This window comes from Oryzias melastigma, linkage group LG8 (genome assembly GCF_002922805.2).
Source record: "Oryzias melastigma strain HK-1 linkage group LG8, ASM292280v2, whole genome shotgun sequence".
Classification (NCBI taxonomy): domain Eukaryota; kingdom Metazoa; phylum Chordata; class Actinopteri; order Beloniformes; family Adrianichthyidae; genus Oryzias; species Oryzias melastigma.
Genome location: NC_050519.1, coordinates 19,317,065 through 19,338,417, shown reverse-complemented (window position 1 = coordinate 19,338,417; position 21,353 = coordinate 19,317,065). Strand labels below are relative to the sequence as shown.

The 21,353-nt window shown below is 39.8% G+C and overlaps 3 protein-coding genes across 3 annotated transcripts in view; 2 read left to right on the top strand and 1 right to left on the bottom strand.

Moving 5' to 3' along the window:
• The window catches only part of LOC112146935 (ankyrin repeat and fibronectin type-III domain-containing protein 1), a 22,265-nt gene extending 7,652 nt beyond the window's left edge, over nt 1–14,613 (top strand). Inside the window, exons 3-19 of the mRNA XM_036213352.1 lie at nt 53–311; nt 404–604; nt 3,614–3,727; nt 4,879–4,976; nt 5,113–5,203; nt 6,070–6,177; nt 6,346–6,445; nt 6,906–7,035; nt 7,156–7,275; nt 8,566–8,672; nt 10,541–10,655; nt 10,750–10,916; nt 11,165–11,342; nt 11,435–11,597; nt 12,006–12,172; nt 12,266–12,464; nt 13,705–14,613. Coding sequence (XP_036069245.1) covers nt 53–311; nt 404–604; nt 3,614–3,727; nt 4,879–4,976; nt 5,113–5,203; nt 6,070–6,177; nt 6,346–6,445; nt 6,906–7,035; nt 7,156–7,275; nt 8,566–8,672; nt 10,541–10,655; nt 10,750–10,916; nt 11,165–11,342; nt 11,435–11,597; nt 12,006–12,172; nt 12,266–12,464; nt 13,705–14,294 — 2,907 coding nt within the window. The 3' untranslated portion in view covers nt 14,295–14,613. The remainder of the gene's footprint in view (nt 1–52; nt 312–403; nt 605–3,613; nt 3,728–4,878; nt 4,977–5,112; nt 5,204–6,069; nt 6,178–6,345; nt 6,446–6,905; nt 7,036–7,155; nt 7,276–8,565; nt 8,673–10,540; nt 10,656–10,749; nt 10,917–11,164; nt 11,343–11,434; nt 11,598–12,005; nt 12,173–12,265; nt 12,465–13,704) is intronic.
• A 2,268-nt stretch (nt 14,614–16,881) lies between these two features.
• Nucleotides 16,882–19,188, top strand: LOC112146846 (GTPase IMAP family member 7). The gene is made up of 2 exons (XM_024272879.2): nt 16,882–17,343; nt 17,555–19,188. Exons 1-2 carry the CDS (start codon nt 17,313–17,315, stop codon nt 18,523–18,525), a joined length of 1,002 nt encoding a protein of 333 aa, XP_024128647.1. The 5' UTR covers nt 16,882–17,312; the 3' UTR covers nt 18,526–19,188.
• On the bottom strand, nt 18,555–21,353 carry kdelr3 (KDEL endoplasmic reticulum protein retention receptor 3). The gene is made up of 5 exons (XM_024272880.2): nt 20,927–21,353; nt 20,512–20,612; nt 19,868–20,026; nt 19,543–19,795; nt 18,555–19,456 (listed from the first exon to the last, which is right to left on the bottom strand). The coding sequence occupies exons 1-5, from the start codon at nt 21,015–21,017 to the stop codon at nt 19,413–19,415; spliced, it is 648 nt and encodes a 215-aa protein (XP_024128648.1). The 5' UTR covers nt 21,018–21,353; the 3' UTR covers nt 18,555–19,412.

Here is a 21,353-nt window from a genome sequence, read left to right as displayed (position 1 = left end):
CTCATTCTGGTGTTTACACTCTTGTACCCTTTTTTCTCTTTATTCCCATCAGTACAAGACCCTGTGGGAGGCGGTGGAAAATGAGGACACTTTGTCTGTGCAGAGCCTTCTGTCCAGAGACCACAGCGGCTGTGGAGGAGGAGGCAGCTTGTGGGAGAGAGGGGAGAGGAGAGAGAAGGAATGGGAGAAAGAGAAGGAGGTGAACAGAGTGAGCGACCAGGGTCTGGTACCCCTGGACGTGGCTGCTCTTACCCACAACTCTCCTTTGCTCCACGTGCTGACCAGAGCAGGAGCCAGACACAATCCCATCTGTGAGTCCTGGCATCAGAAGTAACCAAATTCATTTGCTTTTTGAAGAGGCACCTGTAAAGTTGATAGAAAAGTCTGCTTGTTTTCCTGTCAGTGATCCGGCCGGTGGAGTGGTCGCTTAAGCTGGACGCCCTGGTGGCGCTGGCCAGTAACCGAGTTGAGGACTGGAAGGCGGAGCTGGTGAAGAAAGCAGGGGCAGGACCGCAGGCTCAAGCTGATGCTCAGAGACAGGTCTGCCTGTGGAAGCTCAGGCTGCAGCTGTACTGCCGGATGAGAGAGAACTTCCACCACACAGGTTGGTCATTGAGGGTCACGGATTCAGAATGTTGATGAGCTGCATGGTGGTGTAATGGTTAGCACTCCTGCCTCACCACATGACAGCCCTGGTTTGAATCCCAGCTGGGACTTTTCTGTGTGGAGTTTGCATGTACATGCGTAGGTTTTCTTCGGCCATTTCCTCCCACAAAACAAGCTTCATTGGTTTATTGGTATTTTTTAATTCTTCCTAGGCAATGGACTGGCGATCTGTTTAACGATAAGTGGGATAGGCTGTAGAAACCCTATGACTCCAAAGGAGACTCTGGGTTTTTCTGTTTGATTTTTTTAACAACTACTCTGATTTTGATTTGATTTGACTGGTTTATTTGAAGCATTAAAATCATTGATTAATACATTACAAAACACAAACATATTAAACCCGTTTCAGAAATCAAGTAATACGTTAATTAGAACATGAAGAAAAATGAACAAAGATGAGAGAATTCACGATCAAAAATAGACTCGTTTGCTGAAATGCATACACACACACACACATGTCATATTAGAATAGTTAAACATAATGATTATAATTAGAGTCAAGTAGAGTTTGATTTGGTGCTTAAAAGGGAGTTATGCTGCATTTATACCGGATGCGACAGGGGCGTCAGGTTTCAATGTTAAGTCAATGTAAAGACACAATCTGAGGTCTCGCGGCGCGATTTGGGCATCGGGCACGGCCCCTTTTCCCCCCTCCCCCTTTTCTGTTCATTCTTTTTTTAGGGGAAGAAAATAAAAGCAGAGTAAAATACAGTTAAATGCTTGAAAACACTGTGAGCAGCTTGATGCCAGGCTCTCCTAAAGTCTCACCTCAGCATTAAACCCTTTTTGCTTGTTCTCTCCTTCCATTATAAGTTTGCTTGTTTGTTATTGAGAAATCATTTTCCTACTTTATCTAAGTTTCATCTGTTGAATAAGATTAGACCACCTTACACGCTCTAGTAAAATGAGAAAATCCTGATTGAAAGGCAGGGCAATCCCAAATCATAATCCTCCTACCGCAGTTTCTTTTACAGACATGCTGCATTTGGTCTTATTTTTCTCTAGGGTACTATTCAGAGGTTTGTGTGTCAGATACAAAATGTCAAAGATAAATAATGCGTTTTTGCTATTTTTGGGGGGATAGAATTTTTTTTTTTTGTTTAACATTTCTATTTGGTGAATAATATTTCTTTAAAATGCAGTCGGTTTACCTCTAAACCATCTGGGATGTTTTTATAGAATATAGGATCACTTCTTTTATATTGATGGGCTCAGGCTGATTCTTTTATGCTCTTTGCCTTTGTGTTTCTTCCTTTGCATTGTCTACGGAACTTCAGAGCCACGTTTTGACATCAGAAGTTTTCTCTGAAAGCTCTATTCAAACAGCACAGGCAATATATACATGAAAAGTTTGCAAAGATAATTCAAGTTAGCCTGTAAAACTAAACACACAGTGAAGAATTCTAATAGTTTTCGTTCACGCAACCTTCTTCCCTAGAAGCACACCGCGGTCCGTAAAATAAAGATGTTAAAAGGTGAAAAAAAATATCACAATAGACTCTTGCTCAGCTTTTAAGGCCTGTGCATATTAGATAAATTGTGTTTCAGTCTTACAATTCCAGGGCACTATTTTTTATGACTGTGTCAGTAACCATTGGTTACATGATTAGTCTACAAATATAGCACTCTTTAAAAAGAAAACTTCCAGCTGAGATTCAAGTAGTTGTGCGTTTTCTCCAGCTCTCCTCCACAAAGCCGTCCATCTTTTGCTGACAAGTCTGCCGTGATCAACTTCTGAGCCTTACATTTCGATTTTACTCCTTCCTTGTCTGAACTTTTTAAGGTAGAACTCTCCTTGCAGCCTCTTTCAGCTCATCTAAATTCAGCAGACTGCGTTGTCGTCCGATTCCTCCCATGGCCTGCTCCCTCTTTAGTTGCTAACACCTTGATACCGGTAGATTTAAGAGAAGGAAATGTTTCGGGAGCTTTGATGCTTTCCCTCCTCTGTTCTCCTTAAATGTCTCTCCCTAGGCCTTATTTAATTTCTCTTTAAGAAACTGCCAGCTCTTCTTCACAGTGATGGGGCAACAAGGCCTAAAGTGTTCCTGCGCTGGTTTTGAAGTTTAGCATACCTTTATTTCAAATCTCTTGAGGAAAAAGAAAGTTGCTTGGAATGTAAAATGGTGAAGTGTTTGACTTTAAGGAAAGGGTTTAATTCCAGGTCACAGTTAATCTTGAGCTTACACTGTTCCTTTTGTCTAGACTCAGGAGGCAGAGCACAGTTTCATTTGATGCCCAAACTGGATCTTTGAGTTTGTGTTAAAGCTCTGATGATGAACAGTTCCCACAGTACCAGGGAACTTATTAGCATCTGTTGTTGGGCTGGAAGCCAAAATCACAAGGTTCTTAATAGGATATTAGTCTGATTCATTCTTCTTTTTTAAGTTATTCCAAATTATGCTTTACATTTGTTTCATTTAGTTCAAAAGTTAGGCTGTTGGGAGTACAATTTGAGTTTTTATTTGAATACAATGTTTCACAAAAATGTCAAACTCCCTGTATATTTAGGACAGTAATATATTATTTCCTCAGGTAAAGGGTTATATTGTACGAGCCCCTAAAAGGCCTTCAACGTAAAAAAAATAATAATTAAAAAAATAATAATACAAATTCAGGTTTCTATCTGGTGAGCACTAGTTACCATCTTTGTGAACCCCATTTACTATCTTTGTGAACCCCATTTACTATCTGGTGAACCCCATTTACTATCTGGTGAGCACCAGTTACTATCTTTGTGAGAACCAGTTAATATCTGGTGGTGAGCACCAGTTACTATCTTTGTGAGAACCAGTTAATATCTGGTGAGCACAATTTACTATCTGGTGATCACCTTTTTTTTTTTTTACTTTAATTTTTTTTTGTTTAACTTTGATGTCCCTTTGGGGGATCTGTAATATTGTTTATTCAATACTTACCTTGTTTTTGTTTTATTCCTGAATTGTTCCAGAGATTCCCGGTCCTCCCAGTCACGTGTCCATACTGGTAACCAGCACGTCGTCTCTGTGTGTAATTATCAAGGAGCCAGAGGGAAGCACCATAGGACTGATCACTCAGTATCGAGGTAATAGAGAATAAATAAAAAAGATTTCTTTTTTACTTCATGGATTAATGGATAACTAAAATGATCCTTAAGGACAAGTATTAATACTATTACTGGAATAGAGAAATGAGTCTTCATTGACAATTCTTGAACTATTTTTTTTGGTTTGTGTATTTTATCAACAAAATACATTAAAAAGTAATGACACATCTTTTGTTTTTCTAGCTCAATTGCAGCTGTAGTGCAGTTTAATGAAAAACTGTTTTTACAAAATGTTACATTTTTTTGTATATTAACATTTTATAAAAGAAAAACTAAACAAAATGATCATTCTCCAAACATAAATGAGCATCCATGCCATCAACAGATTAAGCCCGTCAACAAAGAAACACGTGTTCCACTTTAGTGAAAGCTGACTGCACATAATGAGTTAAAAATCTGACCTAGTTTGAGTAACTGTCCTCAGTAATGTCAGATGATGCAGAATCAATTAATGATGAAGGAAATGGACTTGATTGATCCTTCTTGCAGGATCTATCTGCTCCTAATGGCTGCATGCGTTTCTAAATCCTTGTTAACAGTTTGTCTTAAGTCTCCTTGGAACTTTTTTTGTAAAAATACTGCTAATGCTTAATTGATTTATGGCTTAAGAGAAAAAGCTACACACAGTCCTTTACTCAGCATGCCAGACATTCTTCTTTCAGTTTATCTCTTACGGGAATTTTCCGTTTTTTAGGCCTCTGGCATTTTTAGTCAGTATTTGACATCTAATCACAGTAACTTTAGGTTAAAGCAAACAAATGTGGACAAAACACGTCGTGACCTTACTCGTTGTTTTTTTTTAATTAAAATCATAGTGAAGCCAGTATTGAAGCTTCATAGGTTTGAATATAGTGTCACACAGTCTCAATCTTTTTAAAAATCAGGCAGAACATGAAGCCTAATACTACGTTCAGACCGAACGCGATTCGCGCGTCAAAATCACGTCGACTGCCTCTCCTTTGCCACGCAGCGAATTCGCTCTTCGCCACATGTTCAAAAATGTGTTGACAGTATGTTAAAGATCTTGTATTTAAGCGTCACTGCCTCTGGTGTTAAAGGGTTAAACTCAAAAACTCCTTCATTGAGTGAGCTATGAAGACATTTCTCACTGGAGCTGTTATTGTTCACAGTGGAATGGAGCACGTCATCTTGCTTCAAACGCATCCTCGGCTCGGCCCAAATCACTGAGACTAAAAACCCTTCCTACATCATCAAGGGACTGACAGCTGTAAGTTGTGCTGCACAAATATGCAGGAGCCAGATTCACACACATACAATATAATGGAAACGTTTGATTCCTTTGTGCTGGAAATGGCTTTTATATATTCTGCTTATTGACCAGTCTTGTGCTTTTTCTAATGCAGGGGGTGCATTACTTTGTGAGAGTGAGTGCATACAATGTGAAAGGATGGGGTCCACCTCAGTGCTCTGCTCCAGTCAGTGCTGCCCCTTCTAGTGAGTATTTACGTTCACGTTTTTTTTAATCAAAACTACTAAACTTGAGCTTGATTTGGCAGAAGTGGATCCACACAGACTTCTGATTCAAACAGTAGTGAAAAGTTCTTAATGATGCATCCGTAAATATTTAGGTTGGATTCAATTTTATGTAACGACTGTAGGATTTAAGTAGGGAGGCTGACGTGCTAATCATGATCAGAAAACAAGAATTTCAATGAGAAATAATCTATAAATAATTTAAACTAAATGGAAAATCATCAATGACCAATTTAAAAAGTAATTTTAAAAACAGACGTTTTTGAAAACTGAAATAAGTAAACATGTTTGTCAGTCAGTTCCTGATTAGGGATCCTTTGGCATGAATTACTGCATCAGTGGAGGGGATCTGTGGCTGTGATGAGGTGTCATTCAAGCTCAGATTTCTATGATAGTGATAGTTTTTTAGAGGAATTAACATTATTATAAACTCCAAAAGGTTGATTTTTCACGATTTGGGCCTTTTCATTCAGTGTATTGAGCTTTATTTATCTTACGATTTTAATTTTTTCCACCAACTTACTAAATCAATACATTTTTTATTTTATTGCAATTTTATTTTATTATTTGGAAATACCATCATTTGCCTCTAAACATGTTGTTGTCATACTAGTTCTAAACAGGAAATTGTATATATATATTTTTTTCAAATAACGTCTTAAAACTTTTGTAGTATTTTTAACCGGATTTTTCTTTTTTTTACCTAATTAAGTTTGTGGATAATCTTCTTTAACAGCTCACAGAGCACATAAACTGTGCAAATCTTTTTAAATGGTTTTATTTATTTGCATCACAGCGTTGATTTGTGACTCTCTCTGCCTGTGCAGGCTGGAGGGAGTGTGTCGGTGTGAAGTCACAGTTCAGGAACCATGAGGGCCTCGTGAGAAAACTGCTGGAAGATGCCAAAGAGTCACAGTACAGAGGATATTGCATGGGTAACAAAAGATTGTACATATGTTGTTCGTTCCTGCAAATGTACATCTAGGGTTTGTTTCTAAAGCAGCTAAAACCACTTCAACACTTTCCTGCAGTTCTAATACTGAGTGCATTTAGCCAGATAAAGAGTTTTTTTTTTTTTGTTCCTCCTCTCTTCTATTCCACAGAGATCTCAAAGCCCCAGAGTCCCGGCAAGCGGCTGTCAGTTTCACGAGGCATCAAACAGCTGTTTCAGTCTGCCACCAAGTTTGTTCGTCTCCTACAAAGGTAACTCTCATCTGTCTTTCCTGTTCTATCGCTCCTTGAGGTTATCAAGAAAAGGAGATTAAATGTGACGCAAATGTAGCAGCGAGCACAACAAAGTGCCCGCCAGAACCCTGGCTTTTTGGTATCAGTTTTGAATAGAACATTAGTCACATAAGAGTTGCTGCGTCTTCGAGATGAATGTGGAGACATTTTTGAGGAAGATGATTGCTGAAATCAGTGTACCATTGCGAACGGCAAGTGACTGGGAAATGCCTCTTCCTGCAGCTATTTATCAGAAGCTCCGACAATGACAAACATCATTTGAACAAACAGAGAAAATGTTAACTAAAGCAAAGCATTTTGGGATTTTGCTGCTGCCTTAAAAGTCCTTTTCTGGAGGGATCAAAGACTATTTTGAGAGTGGAAATCTGACAAATTTTTCTCTCAAACTGTTGGGTGTGTCTTACACTGATCTCTTCAGGGGTGTATATTTGGCGACAGTATTCTACCACAAAGACAACGTCTTGGTGACAGCTGAAGATCAGATCCCGCTGGTGGAGATCCAGTGCTGCTCCACCTCCATCACTCAAGACTTCCTTTGGTTTGCCAAGGTGAGCTGTCATTGACACATTCTAGTTCTCCACACACCCTGCTGGTGACCTACTTTAAAGTGTTGCAATTGTCTGTCACCACGAGTGAGAATGGATGCTGAACTTGATGAACTCTTGCAGTTGTCCTGTGCGTGGCAGCAGGTGCCCTGGCTCCAGCAGGCTCTCTCCACCGCTCACTCATCTCCATCCTCCCTTCTTCAAAACAGGCACAACATTTTAAAAGCTGTTTCTCAGCTGCAGGTAGGAAGTTAATCCGCTTATGTCCATGATAAATAGCTCCAGAATGAAGTAATTGCTATTTAAATGACCTCTTTACATCCCTTCCACTCCACCAACATATTTCCTATTTGTCTGATTTAATCAGCTCGTTTACTCAGAGTTTATAAGTTAATGTGGCTTTTTATTGTGATTCTAAAGCTATTTTTGTCTGACCGGCTAACCTCTTATCTCTACTTTCATTTGCTATATTCACAGCAGACTGCAGACATGTCAAACTGTCTTGCATTTTGCAGAAATTCTCAGTTGACACTCCTCTTGTGAGTCTTTGCTGTAGAGATAAGCTGGCTTCTAAATAAGGCTTCCAGCCTTTTTCTGTCTTTTGAAAACTTTGTTAAAGAATACAAAGAATTTGATATTGATTTTAGGAAAACAACAAGAATTAAGCAAACACAGATGTTTTAGTAGATATAAATCCCATCAAGATATCTTTTCTGGTAAAATAAAGGTAGTACAAAATCAGAACAATGTTTTCATCTTTTTTTTAATTAAAAAAACAAACAAATAAAGACCCACTCCAATCAACATGTTCTTGTAGCATTTTTCTCATGATGGAAGGCAGAAAATTACTGGATTTCTTTTTTCCAATTGTTATGAATCAGGAGCAAATGAAAAACTGTTGTTTGAAAAAGCTTGTAGTTGCTACATAAAATCTACAATCGGCGGGGCTAGAAGCTCCCTGCTCCTCTTCATTCCGATGCATCTGCTTGTAGACGACTAGATCCATGCATGTTTTTATTTTCTCGTCTGAGATTACATCTGGCTCAAAACTGTACGGCTGGATAGCTTTATTATTGCTCGCCATTTTTGTTGCACCTGTAATATTAGGTTGAGGTTGTGAGGTGATGTAAGCTAGCCCTGTATGCTAGCACTGTAAGCTAGCAGGAGAGAGTGTAAGCAAAGGAATGATGGGAAATAAGGGAAGACTTTTTCTGCATCAACAGTCTCGCTCACAACTCTGGCAAATGTCTGATGAACTCCTGGTGCTTTACTGATTCTACATCTTAGAAAATGACACATTTTTTTGTGTTATTATTTTATTGGCTACAAATGACAGTCATTCTTGTTTGACCTTCTACTAAATAGTAGAGTTGTGGTTTATTTGTATCCTTTTTGTTTTGTAATTATGCTTTTTGTCTTTTAATCTTTACCAGGTTTTAATCTGCTTTTGTGTTGTCATCTTAGCAAACTAAATTCTAATTTTTGGGATTAAAAAAGTATTCATTCTTTCATTCATTCTTGTTCTGCCGTCAGAGTTCGCTTGGAACGATGGACCTGGGCCAGTTGTACTACGAGCCACTAAAAGACAGACAGGGAAACATACTACTAGTGACTCTAAAGGGATTTCCAAACCCTCCCAGGTGAGAAAAAATGTCCGTGACAGGCTCTATAGTGGGGTGCCCCATCCTGCTAATGCCAGGTCTCTTTTGATTGGACGACAGTCTTTATTTGGCTTACTGTTTATAGGTGTGACCCATTCCTATCTCTATGCACAGAACAACAGACAAGCAAAGTCTGTGTACACAATGATTGTTGTAAACACAGATGCAAAGCTCACAAAAGCAGCAGACAGGTCTCAGAGGATGGCGATTTCCCAAAGATGAACTAATCTACAGCCTGGTTGTAATAGATTTTCTGCATTTATGTCTGGATTTTTATGGTAACTAGAGGAGGATGCATTTTTAGTCCATTTTTGAGGCATTCAGCCTGGTAGCTCAGGAACAAGCTCTGAGCATGTCATATGTCAGAGCCTACACAACGTAAGTAACGAGGGTTTCCACAGTCCTGTAATTGTAATTTATTACCGAAATTTGAACTGTAATTTATTACATTCCTCCATTACTGAAAAAAGTAATTAAATTACAGTAATTCATTACTTTGTAATCCATTACCCCAACACTGGACACAAATGCTTTTTTTTCCAGCGGACTCCTGGCCACATCTAACACTTCTTGATTCAAAAAATAGCTTTAAAGCAAATTCAGCTTTATTTTGTTCATGAAACTGTTCTCTGTGAAGTAGATCACAGAAACCAAACTTTCACAGACACATTCGTGTCTGAGAACTCTAACTGTCAGCTGCTGCGGGGTACAGATAACCTTTTTGTGTCCTTTTACAACTAAAAACACACTTACTGAGTATCTTTATAAATACAAGAAGTTGTGGTCTTTTTAAAGAGCACAGGGGAGGTGTTCACAAACCCGATGGCCTTATTGGGCAATCACAGATTCAGACGGCCTGTGGAAGAAGATGCTACATCCAAAGATTCCCTGTCAGACACAGCAACCCAGATTTTGACCTTTAGATTAGTATTGGAAATATAACATTAAAGAAGGACACTGAGCTCAAAATCTTTAGGGTTTCTACAGGTCAAAAACTGAAAATAATGGGGGAAACTTCCATTAAATAGATCAAAGCCTTAGTTATAGATTATTTTAGTGAAAGCTTATCTCACTCCTAATTCAAATTTAGTATTTTAGAATGACACAGACATTCATTTTTATGGAAAATATATATATATATTTAAAATATCTTCATTGTTGTGCTGGAAAAGTCAAATATGAACCCAAAACTATTTTAGACATGAGGGTTAGGAATCCTGTACATAAGACTTTCTGCTTTTCAATAACAAGTCAATGTTTCTTGAGGTGTTTTCCACAAGTTTTCCCTTTTTTTTTTAATCCATATAAGATCTGTGTTATTATAAACAAATGTTTTTCATGCTGCAGGAGAAGCTTGAAAACTTTCAGATTCAGTTTCAAATGGGTTTTGACTGAGCGGCTGATTCCTCTCTGAGACGTTGATGCGGTCTCTGCTTTGTGGCTGAGCTGCTGTGCATTCTGAACACTTCCACTTTCCCGTAAAATGGAACAGCAGAATTTCCAACAGGAATTACGTTTCCTCAAGTTCGAGTCCTGTCACAGTATCCCTCTTGAAACTTGTCAGAAAGACCTGTGTGGCTTTGCAGACGTTGGTACATGGATTCACTTTGTCTTAGCATTAAATTTTACATGCAAAAGTTTGAAACTTTCACTCACTGAAGTGTTTACATTTTCATAAGCTGATTATTTAGTTGCTTTCTGTCACGGCCCTTAAATTATTAATACAATCTCCCAGATTTCATATTCTCCCCTCCTACCACACTCCCCTGCTTGTTACTTAATCACTTGATGTGTCTGTTCTTGGAAAGCACACACGGATGAGTGACAATATTTTTTTGCTGCTTTAGTGCCCCTAATCCCCCACTTCATTGGACACCTCTGTCTCACCTGGAAAAGAACCGCAGCAGAACTCCTCTGCTGCCCGAGCCCACCGCCATGGACATGCTGTATGAGCAGCTCAAGGTGACGAACACTCGTCAACCCGTTGTGTTGCAACCCGACGACATAAACAGAACTTTTAAGATCTACTGTAACTGTTTTTCTCTGTGCTCCCCAGGACAAACTGTCCTTCCACAGGCACAGCATCCAGTGGGCTCCTCCTGGTCTGTATGTGGGCATCTTGAAGCTGTGCAGCTCAGTAGAGCAGATCAGAGTGCTGGTGCCTCAGAGGTTACCTAATCTACTCTGCCACACGCGAGTCAGACACAACGCCCACGTGACCAGGTAACAAATTAAAGCCCTCTAATGACTCCTATATTAGAGCCAAATCATAATCAAAATGTGATACTTGTTGAATAAATGGTGTGTAATTATTATGAACATGTTGAAAGTGCCTTACAGTCCTATGCACACACAGATGAGTCCTGACATTTTGAAAAATTAGGAAATGAACATGCAACCTTCTAATTAATAAAATTCCAGAATTGAGGTCCAAAATGTTGGCTTGTGTTTTTTCATCCCATGTGTGACAGAGAGGAGTGGGCGTGGCTCCAGAGTCATGTTTACACAGCACAGAACGGTGGCGTTCAGAACCTGTTGAGCGGCGAGGAGGAGAGCTTGACGGAGAACGGCGTTCTGATGGATTTCGTCAGGTCTCTGAGATCAGCCGTCACGCATCTCCTGACGAAGCTCAACATCCCCCTCTACAGGGTAAAGAAAGCCCAGACATCTGTGTAAGCCGAAGAATTTGAATTCCACATTCCTCCATGTTTGTAATGCTCTTTTTGCTGGTTTGCTGGCAGGCGTATCAGTATGGCGTTTACACCCGGGAGCTGCTGCAGTTTGATGAAAAGTTGTCCATGCTGCTGCTCCTGCCTCCCAGTGAGGACTTCAGCTCGAGTTATTGGCCTCTAGTGGGGACCAAGGAGCCCGGCCTCACCATGCCTCTTCAGATCTTTGAGCTGGGTAAGAGGGGAAGTGTAATTACGCTGTGTTTGGCTCCTCTGTGGGGCTCCTCTGAACCTCTACGACAGTTGAAATATCTCTTTTCATGTTTGAAAGTCATTATTACAGGAGAAAAAAGCAACAGCCATCTCCTCATATCACTAATTAAAATAATTAGTTTTGAAAGCACACCAAATGAAATCTAAGTATAAAATCTTAGCCATTTTAAATGATAAGCAGAAGGGGAAACAGTTCTTTTTCTGTGTTTCCTGCAACACTGATCCACTGTTTTAATCCACAGTGAGGATTTTATTTTCTTTTTAAATTGGGCTACTCTGACATTTCTCTCACTAAATGTGCAATTAAAGAGCATTAATGAGTTCTGGGGCTTTGTCTCGTCCTTTGATGATTTTCTGACTCATTAACCAGTTCACTTCTGGACCTACGAGCGGGATTTCCTCTGCCAGTACTGCCAGGCCTGGGTGAGGCTGGAGCTGGACACTCACCTGGCTCAGCAGGCGCTGCGCGAGGCGCTGGACACTAAGGAAGTGCAGGAGGCTCGAGAGCAGCTCAACAACGTGACAGATCTGTCTCGAGTAAGCACACTTTCAGATCTATTAGGAAAAAAGTACTTATTTCCAAAGAAAACTAGTGATTGACATGCTTTTCTATCATTCTCGGTTCTATAGCGTCTAGAGGTGGTGTGGAGGGATGCCCGCTGGATTATGGACTGTCTGCAGTGTGTCCGGTCCAAGCAGTGGGTGGGGGCCGTGCCACTTGGCCTGGTGATGGGAGGTGACCCCCCACCTTGTCCTGAAGGGGAGGAAGAGAGTCTGACATCTAGGCTAACGTGGCCTCATCGGATGCAAACTCAAAGATCTATCACTGGTAGAGTAACCATACAAAAAGTTTATAACACAAATTATACACTGATATGTTCTGCTCAATTCTTGTCCTTACAATCGCCAAAAAATAGCAAATCTTAAGCATATTTGAAAAGTAAGATGACCATAAATGAATATCTGTGTTGTCTGGAGTCAAATTCATCTTGAATTCCTGTAAAATCAAGAAAAGAAATGTTTATTTTTGCTGCTGTAAAGTCTCACTCCCTACAAAACCATCTATTTTATACTAAAAGATTCAGACAAAGATGAAGTGACATTGATCTTACAGTTACTTCAATGACGTTTTTAGTGTTTTTAACATGTTCTTGTAGCATTTTTGTAACAATGGAGGACATATCTAAAGAAAATTAAGAATAAAATAGTATTTCTGATTATTTCTTGATTCAAATCCTGGTGAATTAGTAGCAAACAAAAAAATGCAGTTTGAAAAAACCTGTAACTGTGACGTAAGACTTTCAACGCCAAGCAAGGCTCTGCTCCATTCTGATACATCCATTTGCAAACAAATAGATCCATGAACGTCTTTGTTTTCCTAATTTCCTAATTTCTATCATTTGACTCAAAACTGTACAGGTGGATAGCTCCAATAATAACTGTAAGCTAGCAGGAGAGAGTGTAAACAGTGGGATGATGGGAAAAGGGACAGCCTTAATCCAAGCGAGTGGCCCCGCCCACAATTAAGAAGCATATTTTTAATGAAATACCGCAGATTTGAAGAAACTATATCCTAGAAAATGACACAGATTTTTTATTTTGGTTAAAATGACATAATCATAATTATAAGACCCCATGGAACATTTTTTTAGAATTTGTAAAAAAATGGGGGATTTTGATTAATTGTAGTCATTTTAAAGTCCCACTCCAAACATCTTTTGATCTACTGTAAAGCGTCCTCTGTGGTCTTTTTATGAGACACTTTCAAAAAAAGTGTCCCTTAGTTTTTAATATATGGAAACACTGCATGAATGATTGCAAGCATTTTTTATTAACCCTTTAACACCAGAGCTCCCATGTTTATGTTCTTTGATTTACTGTATTTTTTTTAAATTGTTAACATGAGAACGAGCCGCTTTTCTCCCTCAGAATCTACTGGAATTACGTTGATCATGGTTGAAAAGTTACAGTATTTTAAAGCCTTTAAGCAAACAAAACTACTGTTGCAGGAAGCAGAAGAAAGTTTTAGTCTTAATGTCCTTTTTTTCCACCTTTGTTTCTTTCTGTAGACACCTCCTACGGTGGCACTCCACGCCACATGGGCGTGGCCTCCGAGGCAGGGATCCCAGTTGTTCCTGGGGATTCTGCTCTGGTGCTGATGGAAGGGGTGGTAAAGGGGGGGTACCCTGTGGACACGGAGTCGGGTTTGGAGCGTGCTGCCGTCCCGCCGCTGGAAACCGGATACGCCCTTCTGGACACGCAGGGGGGGTCTTACTTTCCCTCCAGCATCACTGAGGTCCTTCAGCCCATGGAGATGGCCGAGTTGGTGGACATTTTACCTGCTCTCAGCCTCATTGAGGAGGAGGACGATCCTACACCATCTGTGATGGACGTGCTGGAGAGCTTTGGTCTGGAGATCGGGGAGAGCAACGCCCCCTTTAATTTTGGGGGTTCAGACTTGAATGGCCTGACACAGTCCAGCCTGAACAACAGCTCCAGCTTGAGTGAGACTTGCTCTGAGAGTGCAGTGTTACAGGAGAAAAACGAAGCAGATGTGTACTTTCCTCCAGAGGCGGCAGAGACACAAACTCCAAGTAAAGGAACATTTCCAGTGAGGAACCAGGTGGAGTGGGACAAACCTTCAAACAGTTCATCATGATATGAACTTCCATGACTCCACTTTTTCTGGTTTAAGTCAACTGCAATTAATTTAACTGACCTCAAAATTGAGAACTGACTGTCAACTAGATGCAGCCCTAAGAAAAACTGAAGGAGAGGAAATGACTAGTTTGTGTTTTTGCACATATCTGTGTTTATCTTTTTTGTTGTTTTTATATGCATCTCACTATTTGTAGATGAAGATAAGCTAAAGTAGATACGGTTGCTTGAAAACTTGCTCACTACTGCTGCCAAGAGTCACTTTTCTGCTTCCATGTGCTGCAACAAACTCATTAAAATCACATTTCCATCTAAAAAAAGTTCATTTTGTGAGTTACTAGAAGATAATGACTGGTGTAGCTGACATTTGATTATCTGTCAGCTGCAGTCAGGATGAAATGTGGATGTTGCAAGAAAACTTCACTCTGTTTATCTGTTTGCCTCATCCTCCTCTGCTGAATCTTTGCTCTCTGGGGGGATTCAACATGTCAAAGTGTCCGCAGAGAAAATTCTGTGTGATATGAAACAGGAGGGAGCCTTTAAGATGCAAGAATATTTTACAGTCATACAGAAAAAGTCGGAATCCCTCATGGAAGCGTTGTCTTTTCTTTTTTTTTTAGGGGTATTTGTGCAAAATTATGCATTTTGACTTCAGTATTTTAGGGGGGAAAAACAGACAAAAACAAAAATGAATTTGTACAAAATCCATCCATCCTTCATCCAAACATGCTGAGTTGTGGAGAGAGAAAAAGAAAATTACAATTATATGAAACAATTTACATTTTGATTCAATAAGGTCAGAAATGAGATCAGCTCTTTGGTCATCATCCATCTGTTTGGAGACTCCTGACTTACAAGAACCCCAGGAGGAGGTCCAAACAGCTGAAAACAAAAAGTTGAGGTCAAAGAGCTGGATGGGGGGGCATTTCTCAGCTGCTCTTAAGAAAGAAATAAAGAAAGGGCCAGAGAAGAAAGCCAAACGCACACCTGCTCATGAAAATACTTAAGTCAAAATGAACAAAGTGACCTCCAAAGCTTTCTAGGAAAATATTTCTGAGAAATTCAAGGAGAAAAACAAAAATTTGCTTCCAGATGGACTCAGATGAGAAAGACTGCTCAGTTACCAAGAAGGTTTCTGTTCCCAGAAAGCTGCAGGAAGAAATCACAGCATCGACGGAGGAGAAAAGACAGAGAGAAGAAATGCTGGAGGCCAAGAACCCAGAAGGACACAGTAATAAAAGAGACATCCAGAATGAACAAAAGCAGAGAATTCATGTTCAGGTTTACAGACAAACCTTTAACTCTGCAAAAATCTTTCTTGTGACTTCATAGAGCTTAAAATAGAAAACAAAAATCAGCTATTTTGCTGTTTCAGAAGCTCAACGAGAGAAAAAAAAACAAGATTTTGAGACGATGTGGCAACAACAAAGAGCCAAAGCAATTCACAGATTAAGATGTAGATACTGGCAGTTACTTGTTTTTTTCCCTCTATTTTGTCAATATTCCATCTAACTATGAATAGATTCCCATGTCTTCTATAAAGAGCTGAAAAAGGCTGATTTTTAGTGACATATTTTAGATGTGAAGTTGTCCAGCACTAACACATGCACACCCGAACCTATGAACACAAAACAGAATCCTCTACAAAAGAAATGTTACTTTAGCTAAAAAGAGAATTTAGTCATTATTGACTAATTTTTGAATTGCAGGCCAACAACAGAACTATTTCATGCAGAAAAGATAGAAGAAAACCCAAGTTAAAGGATTTCTTCTAACCCTACAACACTTTAGCTTAAAATAGTTACACCATATTTTTTGCTGGGTATTTTTTACCAGATATAATATACCCAATAAAAAGTATTTTCTCATAAAAAGTACATCAAAAATATGACAACACATAATAAATTAGAGTAGAATATTTTATTTTCATAAGGGGTTTGAGTAACAAAATCAAAAATAAAAACTTAGGAAGATCCAAAGCTGGAAAATTACTGGAAACCTGGAATTTGAGAACAAAAAATTCCTAAAACAAACAAACAAAAAAAATTATTGATACTGGAGACTTGACCTTTGGTCCACCCTTTCCTGGGACGTGAGACTTTAAGCAGAGACACATGACACTCAAAAAATTCTACATATTGAGGATCATGTAAATACTTTTGCTTGGGTGAAAATCACCCAGAGATGGTGCTCTAGCACCATTTAGAAGCTATTAAATGTTTGCACAAATAAATTTCACTTCTAACTAATATGCAAAATAACTGGATATCATTGGGATGAATCATGCAGATCAAATACATGTATTAATCAGTTCCAAACACACACAGGATCATTTAAGCAGAACATTTGGTGTAAAAAACTTAAATTTTACTAGTCAATGACTGTTCAAAAGATTACAAATGTGTAAATGTTAGTGATGGGGGCTGACTTTTAAAAATATATAAAATAAATGTATTTTGTAGACATATTTTTATTTTGGTAAGCCTTTTCTTTTGTATATATAATTATCAATTGGGTAACTTCATTGTAATTGAATAAAACATTTCCTAAATTGTAAAGATATTTAATGCATATTTAAAAGTAAAAAGTCCAGGAGATAAAAATGACTAGTAATTCAATATTGTTTGTGTCTCTCAGACTTCACTGCCCTCTAGAGGTCAGGCTTGTAACTACAAGACCAAAACATTAATGTAGAAGAATCTAAACAATATTTATTCATAATTATTAATCATGCATAGTTATCTTACATATTTTATTATTTATAGATCATATTTTCCCCGTTGCTTTCATTCTTCTGTCTTTTTTTTCTCATGGCTTTATAGCGTGCGTCATCCCTGCAGCGTGGTTCCTTCTTGCACTGCAGCTGCGCATTTACGCACTGAGCTTCGCTAGATTTGTTATCATTTCAAAGCGCAGATGCATCTCTGAACATATAGAATTCATAGTCTGTTTCCTGCGCCTAAAAAAGAAATCAACATAAGGCAGTTCTGTTTTTGTTTTTTCTTTTTCTTCTGACAGGATGTCCTCTGAAACTGCTGAGTCACCTGAAGGTATGTTAAAGATCAGCATTAGAATTTTTCTCAATAAAATAAATGATTATAAATATGTACTGCAAGAACTGGGGTGCTAAAATCTAAAAATACAAGAGCATATTTTATGCAGAAATTTGAGTTTTTTAAATTTTTCCTCTTCTTTTCTTTAAAAATTCAGTGGATATTTTTGTAAATGTTTGTCATAAGTGCACTTACATGTTTCATACAGTTAACGAAGCACACGACGCTGAACCTCTGAGGATCATTCTGCTGGGCAGGACAGGGACGGGCAGAAGCTCTTCTGGGAACACCATCCTGGGCAGATCTGCCTTCTGGGTGGAGGTTTCTCCCCGCTCCATCACCAGGAGGTGCAGAAGACAGACTGGGAAAGCAGGTGGGCGGACCGTGTCTGTCATCGACACCCCCGGGTTCCTCCACACTCACCTGTCTCCTGAGGAGGTGATGCTGGAGGTGGGCCAGTGCGTCTCCCTCTACCCTCCGGGACCTCACGTCTTCTTGGTGACTCTGCAGGTTGGAAGGTTTACCCAGCAGGAAGTAGAGACCCTGGAGTGGATAAAGACCCGGTTTGGGCCTGAAGTCTGCAGGTTCACCATTGTGCTGTTCACTTGGGGGGACCAACTGCAGGGCAAAAGCATTGAGGACTTCCTGGAGGAGAGTCAGGAGCTGCTGGAGTTTGTGAACAGCTGCCATGGGGGGTATCACGTCTTTGATAATAATGAGACCACAGACGCCTCTCAAGTCATTACACTTTTCAACAAAATAGACAAAGTTGTGGCAGAGAATGAAGGTTTCTACAACACTGAGATGTTTACAGAAGCTGAGAGCATTTTAAAGGACGCACAGGAGAAAATCCTGGGAGGACAACCCAAAGTGGAGTCATCTCCAAAAACGGAGGAGCAGGACGCAGGCAGGAAAAAGGAGGAAGAGGATGCTAGGAAGAGAGAGGAGCGGCTCTTCTGGTGTGAGCTGGTGTCGGCGTTGGGAAGAGGCGCGGCAGAGGGGGCGGGGCTAACGGGAAAGGACAAAGGAAAGGGAGGAAAGAAGGTGAAGGTGGTGGAGAAGGCAGCAGCTCTGGCCGCATCCCCTCTCTCCATCAAGTGTGCGGCCAAAGTGGTGGGCGGAGCTGTGAGAGAAGGAAGTAAAGTGATAGTAAAGCACAAAAAAACATTTCTGCACTGAAACACCCACAGAACGAACTTTACAACACGTGGAGGAAAAACTCACTCGACAGTGTTTATTCGGTTTCAACACGTCTACAAATCTGTACATCAGCACTTTAAAGAGCATGCCGTGACAATACAACAGACTTGTGTGCAAGATTTGCACATAGAATCTGCTTCAGATCCCAGGAAAAAAGAAGTTTAATTAGAGGCATTTTATGTTATAATAAAGGAGTGCAATTTGAGTTACTGCGATTAACACATTTGTGTCTTAAAGAGCTTCCTCTAATGGTATTTTCTCTTCCCCTTTGACCCCAAAAAACAGTTTAGTAAAGATACTGTGACCAATAAAATAAACTAAAACACACAAACTTTGGCTCTATAGAAATAGAAAATACATTTAGCCCTTTTTTATCCCACAAACAGACACAGAAGAAGATGAAAAAATACAAAAAGTTGGCAAAAACCACACAAATTATTGCATCCAATAGATTTTTGGGAGTGTGGGGTGATTGAAAATGAAGAATGTGTAATAAGTTTGGATTGTGAGGCAGGAACCTGCAGGTGCACCCTCAGCTGTTTGACAGTAAAAACAGTGGATTTGTGTAATGAACATGAGTGCCAAACACAGATGTTGACTTTTGTACAATTCAAAGCTGTCAATAAAACTAATTTGAAGATCTCCCATGGAGTCATGGAAAGACATTTTCCATGCAGTTGCTTTTTGTGCATGTGTGACATGTTCGGAATCACGTATGATGAACAAATAAAAACACACACGGAACTTGGAGGAAACGCCGTTAACGCCTCGCTTTCAGTACCGATCCAAAAGAGCGATCTTTAGTCCGTCTGAGTGAATACTGAACGGAGGCAGGCACAGGTGGGGCTATGATGCAGACGTGTGGCTTAAACTGGCATTGGTAGGGTCATCTTTCCTCTTCCTCTGAGCACTGTGGACAGACGGATGCATCACGTGAACAAAGAAGAAAAACTTGACTCAAATGCCAATATTGCACCTTTCATCAACTCTACTCACCCTTTGTGACGTAAAGATAGAAAAAGTCGATGTAGAAAATGGTCTGCACCACGCCGGACACCACAGCGATCTGGTCAAAGAACCCCTCGGTGTGGTAACGCCACACCCAGTTAGCGATGTAGAGCGCTCTATAGAGGCCCAAGAAGAACAGGTAGTGCGTGGTGATAGACTCCGCCTCTCCGGTCTTAGTGATCATAAAGAGTTGTGGCATTATGGCGACTGACTCCAGGAAGATGGAGAACGTCCACAAGATCTGGGTGGAACCAAAAAGAAGGTAAATTAAATGAAAACCTATCATAATACTTAAAGGTTCCTGCCTCGTTACCTCCAGTGGGGTGAAGGCGTAGTTCTCCAGGAAGGACAGCCCGATGACCGGCACCAGCAGGAACTCCAGGCGGAAAGAGTCGTTCTCAGAGTTGAAGGTGTTCCTGAAGCGCACATAGATCAGGTACACTGTAGCATAGGACAGAGCCAGAAACACCACCTAGAGAAAACACAGAACGAGATGAGATTTCTTTGCATTGACACTCAATCCTCCTGAGAACTGGAATAACTGGAATGAACATATGGATTTTACTTCATAATCACAATGAAATAACCTGTGAGAACGCTTTTACAATAGATTTAAAAGATGATTGAAGTGGGACTTTAACTCTAAACAAACACAACAATGATTCTATCATTTAACATTTTAAGACTCTTAGAGTAGAAATTAAAGCTCATTTCATTGAAATAAATGCACAAGTTGAAGCATATCGATGCAACTAGGTTGCATTAAAATTGCATTTCCCATAATGCTTGTGAGCTGATGGTCAAGGCTAGTCAGTGAGTTAGAGATCCGTCAGCATAAGTTCAACATAATTAGTTGCTACTTTTGAAGACAAATTGTCTGTTTGGTGGAATGAAGTAGACTAACGTGTATTTAGAGGACAGTAAACTTGTGAAACCCTGAGTTGGACCTCTTCTTACCTTCATGATTGTGTTGTAGGGTGAGATGAAGATTGTAAAAAGATCCAGATATCTGGTGGTAAATACTATTGCAAACAGCACCTGTGACTTCCCAGAGATTCCTGCAGGAATAAAACCACATCATTGCTTGTACAGTTGCAGACTGGTGACAAAAAGTGTTCATCTGATCAATTTAAAGCAAATATAAGCTGATTTTTATTGAACATGAATGATGAGGTGGCTGTTGCAGCCTTCACACTGCACTGCCACGTAGCTCTCACTGCATGAAAACCAATCACTGTGTAAACAAACCATAAGTCTTCTACAAACACCCTCGTTTCCCTCTAACACTGAGCGTTGCCTTATTTATATATTGCATGTATTTATGCATTCAATGAGTGCAGAGTTAAAGAGCTGCTAAAGTTTGCTAGCTTACCAGCGCAGGACCTGGACCTCCATATCTTCAATAACAGGATGATAATAGCCACCAAATGGCACACGTCACCCGCGAGACGAAAGATATTCATGCTGCTGTTAATGTACTTAGCTTCCAAATGAAATTAAAACAAGAAAATCTCAACGGGCCTGCACGGACTTCTCAATTGGGTTTGAAGAAAAAACAAAAAGCCAAACAACAAGCAGGAGCTCTGAGGTTCCTACAATGCGCCCAAACCCAACGGCATCACGAATGAGCGTCACACGGATTAAGCAGCTCGTTTGCTAGGAGTGCGCCTTCAAACAAACGAAACTTCTGCAAAATATTCACGCGTAAATTCCTCTTATTCCTGTGTAGCGGTCCAAAAACGGAGGCTCATCAGAGAGGAGGTGACGTGGCTGTCAAGTTAGCAAAAGTTAAATAGCTC